Below are 20988 nucleotides of genomic sequence, written 5' to 3' on the forward strand. Positions count from 1 at the left end.
CTGCAGTTGTACAGGGCCCTAGTGAGACCGCACCTGGAGTACTGTGTGCAGTTTTGGTCTCCAAATTTGAGGAAGGATATTCTTGCTATTGAGGGCGTGCAGCGTAGGTTTACTAGGTTAATTCCCGGAATGGCGGGGACTGTCGTATGTTGAAAGACTGGAGCGACTGGGCTTGTATACACTGGAATTTAGAAGGATGAGAGGAGATCTTATCGAAACGTATAAGATTATTAAGGGGTTGGACACGTTAGAGGCAGGAAACATGTTCCCAATGTTGGGGGAGTCCAGAACAAGGGGCCACAGTTTAAGAATAAGGGGTCGGCCATTTAGAACTGAGATGAGGAAAAACTTTTTCAGTCAGAGAGTTGTGAATCTGTGGAATTCTCTGCCTCAGAAGGCAGTGGAGGCCAATTCTCTGAATGCATTCAAGAGAGAGCTAGATAGAGCTCTTAAGGATAGCGGAGTCAGGGGTATGGGGAGAAGGCAGGAACGGGGTACTGATTGAGAATGATCAGCCATTATCACATTGAATGGCGGTGCTGGCTCGAAGGGCCGAATGGCCTCCTCCTGCACCTATTGTCTATTGTCTATTGTAACCTGCTGCATCAGGTTCAGGTGTCCGCCCACCTTTGACAGCATCGCGGTCTCCGCCCCCATTCCACACCTGGCTGTTGCAGCTGCTTTTCAGTGGACAGGGTTTTGACCACAGGTGTCAGCCACGGGGGCGCCAGTCTCGTGGTGATGGTCTGGCCGGACCTTGCTGTCCTTGTGATCAGGTGTCCACATCTCCTTTAACAACATCGCAGTAACTCCGTTTGTCTTTGTGTTAGTAGTGTATGTCTTTGTGTGAGCGTTTGCCTTTAAACGTAGTGAAATGCTTGTGTTGTGCAGTGCCTGTGTCAGCGTTTTATTTCATTGGTCAAAAATGAATGAGACTAGAATCTTTGAATGATTTTTTAAAGATTTAGATTTAGAGATACTGCACGGAAACAGGCCCTTCGGCCCACCGGGTCCGCGCCGCTCAGCGATCCCCGCACATTAACACTATCCTGCACCCACGAGGGACAATTTTTACATTTACCCAGTCAATTAACCTACATACCTGTACGTCTTTGGAGTGTGGGAGGAAACCGAAGATCTCGGAGAAAACCCACACAGGTCACGGGGAGAACGTACAAACTCCGTACAGACGGCGCCCGTAGTCAGGATCGAACCTAAGTCTCCGGCGCTGCATTCGCTGTAAGGCAGCAACTCTACCGCTGAGCCACCGCTGGTCTATGAGATGCCATGATAAAGTACTTAGAAACACAATAAGCTCAATTTTTTTTAAAATCACCAAAATCAACTTTAATACAACAAACTATATCGCTATGAAAGATGGATAACTACATGCCAAAATCTTTTTTTTTAAACGGACACTTCAAACCAAAGACGTACAGGTATGTGGGTTAATTGACTGGGTAAAATGTAAAAAATGTCCCCAGTGTGTGTAGGATAGTGTTAGTGTGCGGGGATCGCTGGGCGGCGCGGACTCGGTGGGTCGAAGGGCCTGTTTCCGCGCTGTATCTCTAAAAAATCAAACGATTACAAAACATGCCTAAAAGTTTCACTGGCCGGACCTTGCTGTCGGTTTGTTCAAGTGTCCACCCACCTTTGACAGCATCGTGGTCTCCGCCCCCATTCCACACCTGGCTGTTGTAACTGCACTTCTGTCGGACCTTGTCTTCTCCAGATCCTGGTACCTGTCCAGAACAAGGGGCCACACAGTTTAAGAATAAAGGGTAGGCCATTTAGAACGGAGATGAGGAAAAACTTTTTCAGTCAGAGATTTGTGAATCTGTGGAATTCTCTGCCTCAGAAGGCAGTGGAGGCCAATTCTCTGATTCACCTAAAATCACTTTTTGGATTTTATGTATTATTATTATTATTATTATTATTATTATTATTATTATTATTATTATTATTATTATTATTATTATTATTATTATTATTATTATTATTATTATTATTATTATTATTATTATTATTATTATTATTATTATTATTATTATTATTATTATTATTATTGTTGTTGTTGTTGTTATTGTTGCTGTTGTTGTTGTTATTGTTATTATTATTATTATTACTATTATTGGGTCATAAGGTCATAAATGATAGCAGTAGAATTAGCAATTCGGCCCATCAAGTCCACTCTGCCATTCAATCATGGCTGATCTATCTCTCCCTCCGAACCCCATTCTACTGCCTTCTCCCCATAACCTCTGACACCTGCACTAATCAAGAAATGTATTATTTTTATTATTAATATAATTATATTATAATAATAATAATAATAATAATAATAATAATAATAATAATAATAATTATTATTATTATTATTATTATTATTATTATTATTATTATTATTATTATTATTATTATTATTATTATTATTATTATTATTATTATTATTATTATTATTATTATTATTATTATTATTATTATTATTATTATTATTATTATTATTATTATTTATACAATGGTAAGTTAAATTCACCAGCCATTCATTGGAATAAGCCAGCATAGAAACAGAGAACTGGTTCATTCTTGTGATGTTGTCAGACACAATATTAGCACAGTGTGGCGGCTCCCAAGGATCGGGCCATACCACTACCGACACCTCGGCACGGAAATGGACCAGTCCAGGAGGGCGGTCCGGACTACATATATAAGGACAAGGTTTTGGGCGCGAAGCCATTCCGGCAGACTCGACCCGTCTGATAACCATGTATTAAAATCATAACGCCCCCAAAATACCTGGCTCCTTGCCTTTATTTCGGGCCTTTACCGACGCGCCACAACAGTATATTAACACACATTGCTGACTGCAGGTGCTGTCTGTCCGGAGTTTGTACGTTCTCCCCATGACCTGCGTGGGTTTTCTCTAAGATATTCGGTTTCCTCCCACACTCCAAAGACGTACAGGTTTGTAGGTTAATTGGCTTGGTAGATTTTGCCCCAAGTGTGTGTGGGGTAGTATTAATGTACGGGGTGATCGCTGGTCGGCGCGGACTTGGTGGGCCGAAGGGCCTGTTTCCACACTGTATCTCTGAACTAAACTAAAAAACAGGCAGACAAAGTGATAAAGGAGGCATATGGTATGCTTGCCTTCGTTGCTCAGGGGCATTACGTATAAGAGTTGGGTCGTCAGTCATCCTGCGGCTTTATAGGACATTGGTTCATCCTCATTTGGAGTATTGCGTGCAGTTCTGGTCGCCCATTTACAGAAAGAATGTGGAGGCTTTGGAGAGGGTGCAGAAGAGGTTTACCAGAACCAGCCTAAATTACTGGGTAGTGGATACAGGGAGTGTGTCATCAGTGTGAAGAAGGGTCGCGACCCGAAACATCACCCATTCCTTCTCTCCAGAGATGCTGCCTGTCCCGCTGAGTTACTCCAGCATTTTGTGTCCATCTTTGGCGAAAAGGAGATTGCAGGCTTAGATTTTGTTCTCTAAAGCTGGAGATTGAGGGAAGTCCTGAGAGAATTATGATACTATACGTTCCGATAGAACTTTATTTATCTCAGGAGCAAAATTGTGAAAGATGAAATGAAAGTGACGAGTGGAAAGTCCAGGTTTGAGGGTGTGCAAAGATTAGGGGGGGGGGGGGTGAGGGGAGTCAGTGTACCACATGACAGAAGGGGAGGGGATGTACAGTTTGATAGCCGCAGGGAAAAAGGATCAGTGTTGGAAGGAACTGCCGATGCTGATTTATACCAAAGATAGACACAAAAAGCTGGAGTAACTCAGCGGGACAGAAGGAATGGGTGACGTTTGAAGTCTGAAGAAGGGTCTTCACCCAAAACGTCCCCCATTCCTTCTCTTGGGAGATGCTGCCTGTCCAGCTAAGTGACTTCAGCTTTTTGTGTCTATCTTCTGGAAAAAGGATGTCCTGTGGCGTTCTGTGCTGCATCTCGGTGGAACCAGTGTTATCCAACATTATGACAGGCATGGATAGGGGCCTTTCTACAATAGAAGCATAGAAACATAGAAAATAGATGCAGGCAGGGCCCATTTGGCCCTTCGAGTCAGCACCACCATTCACTGTGATCATGGCTGATCATCCACCATCAATAACCCGTGCCTGCCTTCTCCCCATATCCCTCGATTCTGCCTAGCCCGTAGAGCTCTATCTAACATAAATAAAATGCTTGCTTTCACTGGTTTGGGCATTGAGCACGGGGATCGGGAAGTCATGTTGCAACTTTATAGGTCTTGGCTTTGACTGCCTTTAGCAGTATTCTGAGTGCAGGATCCTCCTGCTGCATCCTGTTGACTTCACAATCTCTCTCTCACAATCTCTCTCTCACAATCTCTCTCTCTCTCTCTCTCTCTCTCTCTCTCTCTCTCTCTCTCTCTCTCTCCCTCTCCCTCTCCCTCTCCCCCTCTCTCTCTCTCTCTCTCTCTCTCTCTCTCTCCCACACACACACGCACACACGCACAGTCTCTGTTTCTCACTCTCTATCTCTCTCACTGCCGCACATGCGCCACACACACACGCTCTTGTTCTCCTTGTTCACTGTCCTATGAGCAATTTGATCCCTGTATTTGGGAAGTAGGTCAGACCTTCTGAGTTCTGCTTCTTGTTTTGCAGTTCCTTATTATCCTCATTTCATTTCTTGCCTTCTGAACTATTTCTCTCTCTCACTGTCTCACACGCTCGCACACATGCACATGCACACGCACAGACATACACGCGCACACATACACACTGTTTGCACTTTTCCCCTTTGTTCTTATTGTCTAAATAGCAATTTCATCCGTGAGTCAGTGGATATATTTAAGGCAGAGATAGACAATAGACAATAGGTGCAGGAGTAGGCCATTCAGCCCTTCGAGCCAGCACCGCCATTCAATGCGATCATGGCTGATCACTCTCAATCAGTACCCCGTTCCTGCCTTCTCCCCATACCCCTCACTCCGCTATCCTTAAGAGCTCTATCCAGCTCTCTCTTGAAACCATCCAACGAACTGGCCTCTACTGCCTTCTGAGGCAGAGAATTCCACACCTTCACCACTCTCTGACTGAATTTGATCCCTGTATTTGGGAAGTAGGTCAGACCTTCTGAGTTCTGCTTCTTGTTTTGCAGTTCCTTATTATCCTCATTTCGTTTCTTGCCTTCTGAACTATTTCTCTCTCTCACTGTCTCACAGATTCTTGATTAGTACGTGTGTCAGGGGTTACGGGGAGAAGGCAGGAGAATGGGGTTAGGAGCGAGAAGAAATCAGCCATGATTGAATGGCGGAGTGATGGGCCGAATGGCCTCATTCTACTCCTATCACATGAGCTTATGATCCCTGGTTTTTGGGAAGTAGGCTTGACGTGTCAGCCCTGACCAGTTCTGTTTCTTCTTGTGCAGTTCCTTATTATCATTTAGTTTCATGCAGACCAAACTATTGCTTAAATAAGCCACTTGAGCGATTTCCTCGACTAATTGTGTCGTGTCCTGTCACATGCTCCTCTTGATTCAGTGACATGTACAGTATCTATGGATTGTAAATGCCTTCTTTGTTCATTATCTCTCTTAAACTGTGTTCTGGCCTTATGTTGCCAGTTCAGTTCAGTTCAGTTAGAAACACAGCATGGAAACAGGCCATTTGGCCCAACGAGACCAAGCAAGGGTGAGTGCGCAGATGCATGGCAGATGCAGATGCATGTATGGCAGATGCAGTATACTGTGGATGAATGTGATGTTATCCACTTTGGTGGCAAGAACAGGAAGGCAGATTATTATCTGAATGGTGTCAGATTAGAAAAAGGGAAGGTGCAACGAGACCTGAGTGTGCTTGTACATCAGTCTCTGAAAGTAAGCATGCAGGTGCAGCAGGCAGTGAAAAAAGCTAATGGCATGTTAGCATTCATTGCGAGAGGATTTGAGTTTAGGAGCAAGTAGGTCCTACTGCAGTTGTACAGAGCCCTGGTGAGACTGCACCTGGAGTATTGTGTGCAATTTTGGTCTCCTAATTTGAGGATGGACATTATTGGTGTTGAGAGAGTGCAGCATAGGTTCACCAGGTTAATTCCCAGGATGGCAGGACTGACATATGATGAAAGAATGGATCGACTGCGCTTGTATTCACTGGAATTTAGAAGGATGAGAGGGGATCTTATGGAAACATATACAATTCTTAAAGGATTGGACAGGCTGGATGCAGGAAAAATGTTGGGGGAGTCCAGAACCAGGGGTCAGTTTAAGAATATGGGGTAGGTCATTTGGTACTGAGATGAGGAAAATCTTTTTCACCCAGAGAGTTGTAAAGCTGTGGAATTCACAGCCACAGAAGGCAGTGGAGGCCAACTCACTGGATGTTTTCAAGAGAGTTAGATTTAGCTCTTAGGGTTAACGGAATCAAGGGATGTGGGGAGAAAGCAGGAACGGGGTATTGATTTTAGATGATTAGCCACGATCATATTGAATGGTGGTACTGGCTCGAAGGGCCAAACGGCCTACTCCTGCACCTATTTTTTAATGTTTCTATGTTTCTATCCACCTATCACCCGTTCACACACTAGTTCTATGTTATCCCACTTTCTCACCCACTCCCTACACACCAGGAGCAATTTACAGAGGACCAATTAACCATCAGACCTGCACGTCTTTGGGATGTGGGAGGAAACTGGAGCACCCGAAGGAAACCAACGCGACCTCAGGTGGGACATGCTAACTCCACACAGACAGCACCCGGGGTCAGGATCGAACCCGAGTGTCTGGCGCTGTCAAGTAGCAGCGCTACCTGTCACAATGTTGCACAGCAGGGAAACCTCTGGTGATCGACACAAAAATGCTGTAGATACACAATGGGACAGGCAGCATCTCTGGATACCAATGGGTGATGTTTTGTGTCGAGACCCTTCTTCAGACTGAGAGTCAGGGGAGGGGGAGACACAGGGATAAGGAAAGGTAAGGTGTGAAAACGAGACATCAAAAGAGACGAGGTTCAAGGAAAATGTACAAGAGATCATTGTTAGCTAGGAGAACAAAGCAGTTAAAATGTAATCTGGGGGACAGTCAGACTGGTTGGAGAACTGGAAAGGGGGAGGGATGGAGAGGGAGGGAAAGCAAGGGTTACTTCAAGTTAAAGTCCATGTTCATGTTGGTGGGGTTCATAATGCCACCCAAACGAAATATGAGCGAAAAACTTCTGGCACAGTTCAGTTTAGTTTATTGTCAGGTGTACCGAGGTGCAGCGAAAAGCTTTATCGATCTTGCTGTCTACGGTGCCCCAACTGAGCACTTTACTTTCTCAGCTGCTGCCTGGTAGATTTAATGCATTAATTCTGTACCAGATGCCTGTTTATTCCAGCACCACCATCTATATTAATACCCTTCCATTTGGCACATGGTTCGACCTCTTTGGTGACCCTCATACTATCCTTGATCGGGCTTTGCTGGCTTTGCCTTGCACTAAACGTTATTCCTTATCATGGAGGTATACACTGTAAATATAGAAACATAGAAAATAGGTGCAGCTGTCTCACACGCTCGCACACATACACACTGTTTGCACTTTTCCCCTTTGTTCTTATTGTCTAAATAGCAATTTCATCCGTGAGTCAGTGGATATATTTAAGGCAGAGATAGACAGATCCTTGATTCGTACCTGTGTCAGGGGTTATGGGGAGAAGGCAGGAAAATGGGGTTAGGAGGGAGAAATAAAGCAGCCATGATTGAATGGCGGAGTGATGGGCCAAATGGCCTCATTCTACTCCTATCACATGAGCTTATGATCCCTGTTTTTTGGGAAGTAGGCTTGACGTGTCAGTCCTTACCAGTTCTGTTTCTTCTTGTGCAGTTCCTTATTATCATTTAGTTTCATGCAGACCAAACTATTCCTTAAATAAGCCACTTGAGCGATTTCCTCGACTAATTGTGTCGTGTCCTGTCACATGCTCCTCTTGATTCAGTGACATGTACAGTATCTATGGATTGGAAATGCCTTCTTTGTTCATTATCTCTCTTAAACTGTGTTCTGGCCTTATGTTGCCAGTTCAGTGCAGTTAGAAACACAGCATGGAAACAGGCCATTTGGCCCAATGAGACCAAGCAAGGGTGAGTGGGCAGATGCATGGCAGATGCAGATGCATGCATGGCAGATGCAGTATACTGTGGATGAATGTGATGTTATCCACTTTGGTGGCAAGAACAGGAAAGCAGATTATTATCTGAATGGTGTCAGATTAGGAAAAGGGAAGGTGCAACGAGACCTGGGTGTGCTGGCACACCAGTCTCTGAAAGTAAGCATGCAGGTGCAGCAGGCAGTGAAGAAAGTTAATGGCATGGTGGCATTCATTGCGAGAGGATTTGTGTTTAGGAGCAAGGAGAGCCTACTGCAGTTGTACAGGGCCCTGGTGAGACCGCACCTGGAGTATTGTGTGCAATTTTGGTCTTCTAATTTGAGGATGGACATTATTGGTGTTGAGAGAGTGCAGCATAGGTTCACCAGGTTAATTCCCAGGATGGCAGGACTGACATATGATGAAAGAATGGATCTACTGGGCTTGTACTCACTAGAATTTTGTAGGATGAGAGGGGATCTTATGGAAACATATACAATTCTTAAAGGATTGGACAGGCTAGATGCACGAAAAATGTTCCCCGTGTTGGGGAGTCCAGAACCAGGGGTCAGTTTAAGAATATGGGGTAGGTCATTTGGTACTGAGATGAGGAAAATCTTTTTCACCCAGAGAGTTATAAACCTGTGGAATTCACAGCCACAGAAGGCAGTCGAGGCCAACTCACTGGATGTTTTCAAGAGAGTTAGATTTAGCTCTTAGGGTTAACGGAATCAAGGGATGTGGGGAGAAAGCAGGAACGGGGTATTGATTTTAGATGATTAGCCACGATCATATTGAATGGTGGTACTGGCTCGAAGGGCCAAACGGCCTACTCCTGCACCTATTTTTTAATGTTTCTATGTTTCTATCCACCTATCACCAGTTCACACACTAGTTCTCTGTTATCCCACTTTCTCACCCACTCCCTACACACCAGGAGCAATTTACAGAGGACCAATTAACCATCAGACCTGCACGTCTTTGGGATGTGGGAGGAAACTGGAGCACCCGAAGGAAACCAACGCGACCTCAGGTGGGACATGCTAACTCCACACAGACAGCACCCGGGGTCAGGATCGAACCCGAGTGTCTGGCGCTGTCAAGTAGCAGCGCTACCTGTCACAATGTTGCACAGCAGGGAAACCTCTGGTGATCGACACAAAAATGCTGTAGATACACAATGGGACAGGCAGCATCTCTGGATACCAATGGGTGATGTTTTGTGTCGAGACCCTTCTTCAGACTGAGAGTCAGGGGAGGGGGAGACACAAGGATAAGGAAAGGTAAGGTGTGAAAACGAGACATCAAAAGAGACGAGGTTCAAGGAAAATGTACAAGAGATCATTGTTAGCTAGGAGAACAAAGCAGTTAAAATGTAATCTGGGGGACAGTCAGACTGGTTGGAGAACTGGAAAGGGGGAGGGATGGAGAGGGAGGGAAAGCAAGGGTTACTTCAAGTTAAAGTCCATGTTCATGTTGGTGGGGTTCATAATGCCACCCAAACGAAATATGAGCGAAAAACTTCTGGCACAGTTCAGTTTAGTTTATTGTCAGGTGTACCGAGGTGCAGCGAAAAGCTTTATCGATCTTGCTGTCTACGGTGCCCCAACTGAGCACTTTACTTTCTCAGCTGCTGCCTGGTAGATTTAATGCATTAATTCTGTACCAGATGCCTGTTTATTCCAGCACCACCATCTATATTAATACCCTTCCATTTGGCACATGGTTCGACCTCTTTGGTGACCCTCATACTATCCTTGATCGGGCTTTGCTGGCTTTGCCTTGCACTAAACGTTATTCCTTATCATGGAGGTATACACTGTAAATATAGAAACATAGAAAATAGGTGCAGCTGTCTCACACGCTCGCACACATACACACTGTTTGCACTTTTCCCCTTTGTTCTTATTGTCTAAATAGCAATTTCATCCGTGAGTCAGTGGATATATTTAAGGCAGAGATAGACAGATCCTTGATTCGTACCTGTGTCAGGGGTTATGGGGAGAAGGCAGGAAAATGGGGTTAGGAGGGAGAAATAAAGCAGCCATGATTGAATGGCGGAGTGATGGGCCAAATGGCCTCATTCTACTCCTATCACATGAGCTTATGATCCCTGTTTTTTGGGAAGTAGGCTTGACGTGTCAGTCCTTACCAGTTCTGTTTCTTCTTGTGCAGTTCCTTATTATCATTTAGTTTCATGCAGACCAAACTATTCCTTAAATAAGCCACTTGAGCGATTTCCTCGACTAATTGTGTCGTGTCCTGTCACATGCTCCTCTTGATTCAGTGACATGTACAGTATCTATGGATTGGAAATGCCTTCTTTGTTCATTATCTCTCTTAAACTGTGTTCTGGCCTTATGTTGCCAGTTCAGTGCAGTTAGAAACACAGCATGGAAACAGGCCATTTGGCCCAATGAGACCAAGCAAGGGTGAGTGGGCAGATGCATGGCAGATGCAGATGCATGCATGGCAGATGCAGTATACTGTGGATGAATGTGATGTTATCCACTTTGGTGGCAAGAACAGGAAAGCAGATTATTATCTGAATGGTGTCAGATTAGGAAAAGGGAAGGTGCAACGAGACCTGGGTGTGCTGGCACACCAGTCTCTGAAAGTAAGCATGCAGGTGCAGCAGGCAGTGAAGAAAGTTAATGGCATGGTGGCATTCATTGCGAGAGGATTTGTGTTTAGGAGCAAGGAGAGCCTACTGCAGTTGTACAGGGCCCTGGTGAGACCGCACCTGGAGTATTGTGTGCAATTTTGGTCTTCTAATTTGAGGATGGACATTATTGGTGTTGAGAGAGTGCAGCATAGGTTCACCAGGTTAATTCCCAGGATGGCAGGACTGACATATGATGAAAGAATGGATCTACTGGGCTTGTACTCACTAGAATTTTGTAGGATGAGAGGGGATCTTATGGAAACATATACAATTCTTAAAGGATTGGACAGGCTAGATGCACGAAAAATGTTCCCCGTGTTGGGGAGCCCAGAACCAGGGGTCAGTTTAAGAATATGGGGTAGGTCATTTGGTACTGAGATGAGGAAAATCTTTTTCACCCAGAGAGTTATAAACCTGTGGAATTCACAGCCACAGAAGGCAGTCGAGGCCAACTCACTGGATGTTTTCAAGAGAGTTAGATTTAGCTCTTAGGGTTAACGGAATCAAGGGATGTGGGGAGAAAGCAGGAACGGGGTATTGATTTTAGATGATTAGCCGCGATCATATTGAATGGTGGTACTGGCTCGAAGGGCCAAACGGCCTACTCCTGCACCTATTTTTTTAATGTTTCTATGTTTCTATCCACCTATCACCCGTTCACACACTAGTTCTATGTTATCCCACTTTCTCACCCACTCCCTACACACCAGGAGCAATTTACAGAGGATCAATTAACCAACAGACCTGCATGTCTTTGGGATGTGGGAGGAAACTGGAGCACCCGAAGGAAACCAACGCGACCTCAGGTGGGACATGCTAACTCCACACAGACAGCACCCGGGGTCAGGATCGAACCCGAGTGTCTGGCGCTGTCAAGTAGCAGCGCTACCTGTCACAATGTTGCACAGCAGGGAAACCTCTGGTGATCGACACAAAAATGCTGTAGGTACACAATGGGACAGGCAGCATCTCTGGATACCAATGGGTGATGTTTTGTGTCGAGACCCTTCTTCAGACTGAGAGTCAGGGGAGGGGGAGACACAGGGATAAGGAAAGGTAAGGTGTGAAAACGAGACATCAAAAGAGACGAGGTTCAAGGAAAATGTACAAGAGATCATTGTTAGCTAGGAGAACAAAGCGGTTAAAATGTAATCTGGGGGACAGTCAGACTGGTTGGAGAACTGGAAAGGGGGAGGGATGGAGAGGGAGGGAAAGCAAGGGTTACTTCAAGTTAAAGTCCATGTTCATGTTGGTGAGGTTCATAATGCCACCCAAACGAAATATGAGCGAAAAACTTCTGGCACAGTTCAGTTTAGTTTATTGTCAGGTGTACCGAGGTGCAGCGAAAAGCTTTATCGATCTTGCTGTCTACGGTGCCCCAACTGAGCACTTTACTTTCTCAGCTGCTGCCTGGTAGATTTAATGCATTAATTCTGTACCAGATGCCTGTTTATTCTAGCACCACCATCTATATTAATACCCTTCCATTTGGCACATGGTTCGACCTCTTTGGTGACCCTCATACTATCCTTGATCGGGCTTTGCTGGCTTTGCCTTGCACTAAACGTTATTCCTTATCATGGAGGTATACACTGTAAATATAGAAACATAGAAAATAGGTGCAGCTGTCTCACACGCTCGCACACATACACACTGTTTGCACTTTTCCCCTTTGTTCTTATTGTCTAAATAGCAATTTCATCCGTGAGTCAGTGGATATATTTAAGGCAGAGATAGACAGATCCTTGATTCGTACCTGTGTCAGGGGTTATGGGGAGAAGGCAGGAAAATGGGGTTAGGAGGGAGAAATAAAGCAGCCATGATTGAATGGCGGAGTGATGGGCCAAATGGCCTCATTCTACTCCTATCACATGAGCTTATGATCCCTGTTTTTTGGGAAGTAGGCTTGACGTGTCAGTCCTTACCAGTTCTGTTTCTTCTTGTGCAGTTCCTTATTATCATTTAGTTTCTTGCAGACCAAACTATTCCTTAAATAAGCCACTTGAGCGATTTCCTCGACTAATTGTGTCATGTCCTGTCACATGCTCCTCTTGATTCAGTGACATGTACAGTATCTATGGATTGGAAATGCCTTCTTTGTTCATTATCTCTCTTAAACTGTGTTCTGGCCTTATGTTGCCAGTTCAGTGCAGTTAGAAACACAGCATGGAAACAGGACATTTGGCCCAATGAGACCAAGCAAGGGTGAGTGGGCAGATGCATGGCAGATGCAGATGCATGCATGGCAGATGCAGTATACTGTGGATGAATGTGATGTTATCCACTTTGGTGGCAAGAACAGGAAAGCAGATTATTATCTGAATGGTGTCAGATTAGGAAAAGGGAAGGTGCAACGAGACCAGGGTGTGCTGGCACACCAGTCTCTGAAAGTAAGCATGCAGGTGCAGCAGGCAGTGAAGAAAGTTAATGGCATGGTGGCATTCATTGTGAGAGGATTTGAGTTTAGGAGCAAGTAGGTCCTACTGCAGTTGTACAGAGCCCTGGTGAGACTGCACCTGGAGTATTGTGTGCAATTTTGGTCTCCTAATTTGAGGATGGACATTATTGGTGTTGAGAGAGTGCAGCATAGGAGTGCAGGTTAATTCCCAGGATGGCAGGACTGACATATGATGAAAGAATGGATCGACTGCGCTTGTATTCACTGGAATTTAGAAGGATGAGAGGGGATCTTATGGAAACATATACAATTCTTAAAGGAATGGACACGCTGGATGCAGGAAAAATGTTGGGGGAGTCCAGAACCAGGGGTCAGTTTAAGAATATGGGGTAGGTCATTTGGTACTGAGATGAGGAAAATCTTTTTCACCCAGAGAGTTATAAACCTGTGGAATTCACAGCCACAGAAGGCAGTGGAGGCCAACTCACTGGATGTTTTCAAGAGAGTTAGATTTAGCTCTTAGGGTTAACGGAATCAAGGGATGTGGGGAGAAAGCAGGAACGGGGTATTGATTTTAGATGATTAGCCGCGATCATATTGAATGGTGGTACTGGCTTGAAGGGCCAAACGGCCTACTCCTGCACCTATTTTTTTAATGTTTCTATGTTTCTATCCACCTATCACCCGTTCACACACTAGTTCCATGTTATCCCACTTTCTCACCCACTCCCTACACACCAGGAGCAATTTACAGAGGATCAATTAACCAACAGACCTGCACGTCTTTGGGATGTGGGAGGAAACTGGAGCACCCGAAGGAAACCAACGCGACCTCAGGTGGGACATGCTAACTCCACACAGACAGCACCCGGGGTCAGGATCGAACCCGAGTGTCTGGCGCTGTCAAGTAGCAGCGCTACCTGTCACAATGTTGCACAGCAGGGAAACCTCTGGTGATCGACACAAAAATGCTGTAGGCACACAATGGGACAGGCAGCATCTCTGGATACCAATGGGTGATGTTTTGTGTCGAGACCCTTCTTCAGACTGAGAGTCAGGGGAGGGGGAGACACAGGGATAAGGAAAGGTAAGGTGTGAAAACGAGACATCAAAAGAGACGAGGTTCAAGGAAAATGTACAAGAGATCATTGTTAGCTAGGAGAACAAAGCGGTTAAAATGTAATCTGGGGGACAGTCAGACTGGTTGGAGAACTGGAAAGGGGGAGGGATGGAGAGGGAGGGAAAGCAAGGGTTACTTCAAGTTAAAGTCCATGTTCATGTTGGTGGGGTTCATAATGCCACCCAAATGAAATATGAGCGAAAAACTTCTGGCACAGTTCAGTTTAGTTTATTGTCAGGTGTACCGAGGTGCAGCGAAAAGCTTTATCGATCTTGCTGTCTACGGTGCCCCAACTGAGCACTTTACTTTCTCAGCTGCTCCCTGGTAGATTTAATGCATTAATTCTGTACCAGATGCCTGTTTATTCCAGCACCACCATCTATATTAATACCCTTCCATTTGGCACATGGTTCGACCTCTTTGGTGACCCTCATACTATCCTTGATCGGGCTTTGCTGGCTTTGCCTTGCACTAAACGTTATTCCTTATCATGGAGGTATACACTGTAAATATAGAAACATAGAAAATAGGTGCAGCTGTCTCACACGCTCGCACACATACACACTGTTTGCACTTTTCCCCTTTGTTCTTATTGTCTAAATAGCAATTTCATCCGTGAGTCAGTGGATATATTTAAGGCAGAGATAGACAGATCCTTGATTCGTACCTGTGTCAGGGGTTATGGGGAGAAGGCAGGAAAATGGGGTTAGGAGGGAGAAATAAAGCAGCCATGATTGAATGGCGGAGTGATGGGCCAAATGGCCTCATTCTACTCCTATCACATGAGCTTATGATCCCTGTTTTTTGGGAAGTAGGCTTGACGTGTCAGTCCTTACCAGTTCTGTTTCTTCTTGTGCAGTTCCTTATTATCATTTAGTTTCTTGCAGACCAAACTATTCCTTAAATAAGCCACTTGAGCGATTTCCTCGACTAATTGTGTCATGTCCTGTCACATGCTCCTCTTGATTCAGTGACATGTACAGTATCTATGGATTGGAAATGCCTTCTTTGTTCATTATCTCTCTTAAACTGTGTTCTGGCCTTATGTTGCCAGTTCAGTTCAGTTAGAAACACAGCATGGAAACAGGACATTTGGCCCAATGAGACCAAGCAAGGGTGAGTGGGCAGATGCATGGCAGATGCAGATGCATGCATGGCAGATGCAGTATACTGTGGATGAATGTGATGTTATCCACTTTGGTGGCAAGAACAGGAAAGCAGATTATTATCTGAATGGTGTCAGATTAGGAAAAGGGAAGGTGCAACGAGACCTGGGTGTGCTGGCACATCAGTCTTTGAAAGTAAGCATGCAGATGCAGCAGGCAGTGAAAAAAGCTAATGGCATGTTGGCATTCATTGCGAGAGGATTTGAGTTTAAGAGCAAGGAGAGCCTAGTGCAGTTGTACAGGGCCCTGGTGAGACCGCACCTGGAGTATTGTGTGCAATTTTGGTCTCCTAATTTGAGGATGGACATTATTGCTGTTGAGAGAACAGCACAGGTTCACCAGGTTAATTCCCAGGATGGCAGGACGGAAATCATCATCATTGGTCCAAAAATGCTCACCAAATCCACCCAAAACTTCATCCTCAACATTGATGGTCTCCCAGTATCCACCTCACCTCACATCCGGAATCTTGGAATCATCCTTGATCAAACCCTCTCCTTCGACAAACACATCAAACACATCACAAAGACAGCCTTCTTCCACCTCAAAAACATTGCCCGTCTCCGTCCATCCCTCTCCTCCACAGCTGCAGAAACCCTCATCCACGCCTTCATCACCTCCCGTCTGGACTACTGCAACAGCCTCCTCTATGGCGCACCCTCAAAAATCATCAATAAACTTCAATACATTCAAAACTCCGCTGCCCGTCTACTCACACACACCTCGATCCGTGACCATATCACCCCCGTCCTTTATAAACTCCACTGGCTCCCCATCCCCCAGAGAATCCAGTACAAAATCCTCCTCATAACCTACAAAGCCCTCCATAACCTGGCCCCATCCTACCTGACCGACCTCCTCCACAGGCACACTCCCACCTGCACCCTCCGCTCTGCCGCTGCCAATCTCCTATCCCCCCACATCCGGACTAAACTCAGATCCTGGGGGGACAGGGCTTTCTCCATCGCTGCTCCCACCCTATGGAACTCACTACCCCAAACCGTTAGAGACTCCCCCACACTCACCACATTCAAAACATCGCTGAAGTCTCACCTGTTCAGTACTGCCTTCAACCACTGAAGGTCACCTCACCTACTGTCTCCTTTCTCTGTTCATTTATTTATTTACTTATTTATCTATTTATTAATTTATTAATTTCCCTATGTTCTCAAAATCTCTGTAAAGCGTCTTTGAGTATATGAAAAGCGCTATATAAATAAAATGTATTATTATTATTATTATTATATGATGAAAGAATGGACCTACTCAGCTTGTATTCACTAGAATTTAGTAGGATGAGAGGGGATCTTATGGAAACATATACAATTCTTAAAGGATTGGACAGGCTAGATGCACGAAAAATGTTCCCCGTGTTGGGGGAGTCCAGAACCAGGGGTCAGTTTAAGAATATGGTTCGACCTCTTTGGTGACCCTCAGACTATCCCTGATCGGACTTTGCTGGCTTTGCCTTGCTCTAAACGTTATTCCTTATCATGGAGGTATACACTGTAAATATAGAAACATAGAAAATAGGTGCAGGAGTAGGCCATTCGGCCCTTTGAACCAGCACCAACATTCAATATGATCATGGCTGATCATCCAAAATCAGTACCCCGTTCCTGCTTTCTCCTCATACCCCTTGATTCCGTATCGAAATGAATCAATTGTAATCCTGTATTGTCTTTCTCCAGACTAGTTCGCACGCAACAAAAGCTTTTCACTGCACCTCAATCACCTTTTCGCTGATAATGAATTAAACTAATTCACTAATAGTTCATTGAATGCGCTGCCAAGGGTAGAGGTGGAGGCAGATACCATAGTGTACTTTATGAGGCTATGAATCAAAGGTATTTATTTCACAAAATGTTGGAGTAACTCAGCAGGTCAGGCAGCATCTCAGGAGAGAAGGAATGGGTGACGTTTCGGGTCGAGACCCTTCTTCAGACTGATGTCAGGGGGGCGGGACAAAGGAAGGATTATAGGTGGAGACAGGAAGATAGAGGGAGATCTGGGAAGGAGGAGGGGAAGAGAGGGACCGAGGGACTATCTAAAGTTGGAGAAGTTAATGTTCATACTGCTGGGCTGCAAGCTGCCCAAGCGAAATATGAGGAGCTGAGCCTCCAATTTCCGGTGGGCCACACTATGGCACTGGAGGAGGCCCATGACAGAAAGGTCAGACTGGGAGTGGGTGGGGGAGTTGAAGTGCTCAGCCACCGGGAGATCAGGTTGGTTAAGGCGAACTGAGCGAAGGTGTTGAGCGAAACGATCGCCGAGCCTGCGCTTGGTTTCGCCGATGTAAAGTAATTGACATCTAGAGCAGCGGATACAATAGATGAGGTTGGAGGAGGTGCAGGTGAACCTCTGTCTTACCTGGAAAGACTGTTTGGGTCCTTGGATGGAGTTGAGGGGGGAGGTAAAGGGACAGGTGTTGCATCTCGTGCGGTTGCAGGGGAAAGTGCCCGGGGATGGGGTGGTTTGGGTAGGAAGGGACGAGTGGACCAGGGAGTTACGGAGGGAACAGTCTCTGCGGAACACAGAAAGGGGAGGGGATGGGAAGATGTGGCCAGTAGTGGGGTCCCATTGTAGGTGACGGAAATGTTGGAGGATGATTTGTTGGAAACGCTGGCTGATGGGGTGGAAGGTGAGAACGAGTGGGATTCTGTCCTTGTTACGAATGGGGGAGGGGGAGCAAGAGCGGAGCTGCGGGATGTAGAAGAGTCCCTAGTGAGAGCCTCATCTATGATGGAAGAGGGGAAGCCCCGTTTCCTGAAGCATGAGGACATCTCTGATGCCCTGGTGTGAAACACCTCATCCAGGGCGCAGATGCGGCGTAGACGGAGGAATTGGGAGTAGGGGATAGACTTTTTGCAGGAGACAGGGTGGGAAGGAGTATAGTCCAGATAGCTGTGCGAGTCAGTGGGTTTATAGCAGATGTCCGTCACTAGTCTGTCTCCTGTGATGGAGATGGTGAGGTCCAGAAATGGGAGGGCGAAGTCGGAGATAGTCCAAGTATATTTAAGAGCAGGATGGAAATTGGAAGTGAAGTGTCCGAAGTCAGTGAGTTCTGCATGGGTACAAGAGGTAGCACCAATGCAGTCGTCGATGTAGCGGAGGTAGAGTTCGGGGATGGGGCCGGTGTACATCCGGAACAGGGATTGTTCGACGTACCCGACAAAGAGGCAGGCATAGCTAGGGCCCATGCGAGTGCCCATAGCTACGCCTCTGGTTTGGAGGAAGTGGGAGGAGTCAAAGGAGAAGTTGTTAAGGGAAGTTACGAGGCTATGGGATAGGCACATAAAGATGCAGCAAATGGAGCAATATAATCATGCGAGAGCAGAGATTAGTTTATCTTGACATGATGTGTGGCATAAACAGGGTGGGCCGGAAAGGCCTGTGGCTGTGCAGCCATTTTCAATGCATATTTATTTCAGCACATTCTTTTAATTGAACTATTTTTACAAACAATCGTGCTTTGTTCTTGACCTTGTACCATTTTATTAGGCATTCCATTTTAACAACTTTTAAAACATGTCCCCTGGAAAGGAATGATATTAAAAAGAATACTCATCAGAAACGCTTCAAAATAAGTTTATATATTTGAAGACATTTCACTGTTTCTTTAAGCTGCCTCTTTGAAATTTCTTTAATCAGACTCCAATGTTGTATCTGAATGAATGAATGCTTTATTGTCACATGTGCCAAGTCACAGTGAAATTCTTTGCTTGCATACACGCAAGGAATGTAAAGGGCGCTGACAAAGTTACAAGGTATTTGCGCCAGGTTCCCCCCCCCCCCCCCCCCTCCCTCACGGCGGTCCCCCCAAGCCGGGTCCTCTTTGTACAGATTTGTACAAACATCTTTGTAGAAAAATTACATGCTTTATCTTTTTTTAATTAAAAATATTCAAATATTAAAATAATATTTACAATACAATAAAACCAAAACAGAACCCACCACCATAATACAAGACAAACAATAACCTATTATACAACTATCTTACACTCCTAGTCCAGGATGCGTTCCACCCCCCGCGGTGCCCAGAAATCCCCCAGGGTGCCCGTGGACAGCGCGTGGTCCTCTCTAACGCCACCCGGACGCGGACGTAACCCCGGAAAAGGGGCAGGCAGCCGGCTCGGGCAGAGCCCTCTTCCGCCTGGCGCCGTGACTGGCGGGCGGCCATCTTGGCCAGGCCCAGGAGCAACCCAACCAGGACATCTTCAGCCCTGCCCTCTCCCCTACGCACAGGGTGTCCAACGATGAGGATGGTGGGTGTGAAGTGCAGCCACAAGGCGAGGAGCAGCCCCTTTAGATATTGGAACAGGGGTTGCAACCTCACACACTCCATGTACACGTGGTACACAGACTCACACACTCCATGTACACGTGGAACACAGACTCACACACTCCGTGTACACGTGGTACACACTCACACACTCCATGTACACGTGGTACAGACTCACCAATCCATGTACACGTGGTACACACTCACACACTCCATGTACATGTGGTACACAGACTCACACACTCCATGTACACGTGGTACACAGATTCCCACACACCGTGTACACGTGGTACACACACTCTTCCAGCCCTCTAGCGTGGCAGGCTGCTGGCGAGTCTGTGCACCGCGAGAGAACCAGGTTGCAGGGGACTCCTCGGTGCAGTACCCTCCACCCCTTACCTTGCACTGTGGGTAGCTTGATACATTCCAAGATGGCGCCCAACCCAGGCGACTATTGGCGTGCAAGCCACAGCAGTTCTATAATCGCATATTATATGCACTAAACGTTATTCCCTTATCATGTATCTATACGCTGTAATGGCTCGATTGTATTCATGTATTGTCTTTCTCCTGCCTTGCTGCCCTGTGCTGGGGCAGCAGGGCAAAGGCCGCGGACGCCAACAACATCAACAAGCTCATCAGGAAGGCTGGCTCCGTCCTGGGGACGGATTTGGAGTTGGATTCATGGGAGGTGATCTTGGAGGGGAGGATGCTCCTAAAACTGCGGAGCATCCCGGACAATAACAGCTCACCCCCTCCGTGACACACTGATCAACCTGAGAAGCACCTTCAGCAACAGACTGGTTCCACCAAGATGCAGCACAGAACGCCACAGGAGATCCTTCTTCCCTGTGGCTATCAAACTGGACAACTCCTCCTCCTTCTGTCATGGGGTAGACTGACTCCCCTTCCCCCCCCCCCCCCCCCCCACCCTTTACACACGTCACTTTGTTTCATATATTCTGTGTTTTTATGTCTGTTGGCAGATCCGTTTCCCTCCTGGGATGAATAAAGTTCTATGGTATGGTATTGTATCGTAATAAACTAAACTAAACTTTAATCAGGAACCTGCTGACAGCAAGGGTCTTATCACCAGCCACACTTGCTGCAGCTCATTGATAAAACCACTTCAGCTTGGGGGCTGCATCACAGTTTACTGGAGTGTGCACTGGCCTGAGGCCCTTTCTCAGAATTGGAAAGAGATTGTGATCATTCCGGCTGCCACATCCTCCTCTGTGAAGGGGCCGGTGTTCCTGTCACGAC

General features: G+C 46.0%; 1 protein-coding gene across 1 annotated transcript in view; it reads left to right on the top strand.

Annotated features, from left to right (window-relative positions):
- The window catches only part of LOC144603191 (hepatic and glial cell adhesion molecule-like), a 66689-nt gene extending 46063 nt beyond the window's left edge, over positions 1–20626 (top strand). Inside the window, exon 7 of the mRNA XM_078416369.1 lies at positions 20323–20626. Within this exon, the coding sequence (XP_078272495.1) occupies positions 20323–20420 (98 nt within the window). The 3' untranslated portion in view covers positions 20421–20626. The remainder of the gene's footprint in view (positions 1–20322) is intronic.
- The last annotated feature ends 362 nt before the right edge of the window (positions 20627–20988 follow it).

This window comes from Rhinoraja longicauda, chromosome 19 (assembly GCF_053455715.1).
Source record: "Rhinoraja longicauda isolate Sanriku21f chromosome 19, sRhiLon1.1, whole genome shotgun sequence".
NCBI classification, from domain to species: domain Eukaryota; kingdom Metazoa; phylum Chordata; class Chondrichthyes; order Rajiformes; family Arhynchobatidae; genus Rhinoraja; species Rhinoraja longicauda.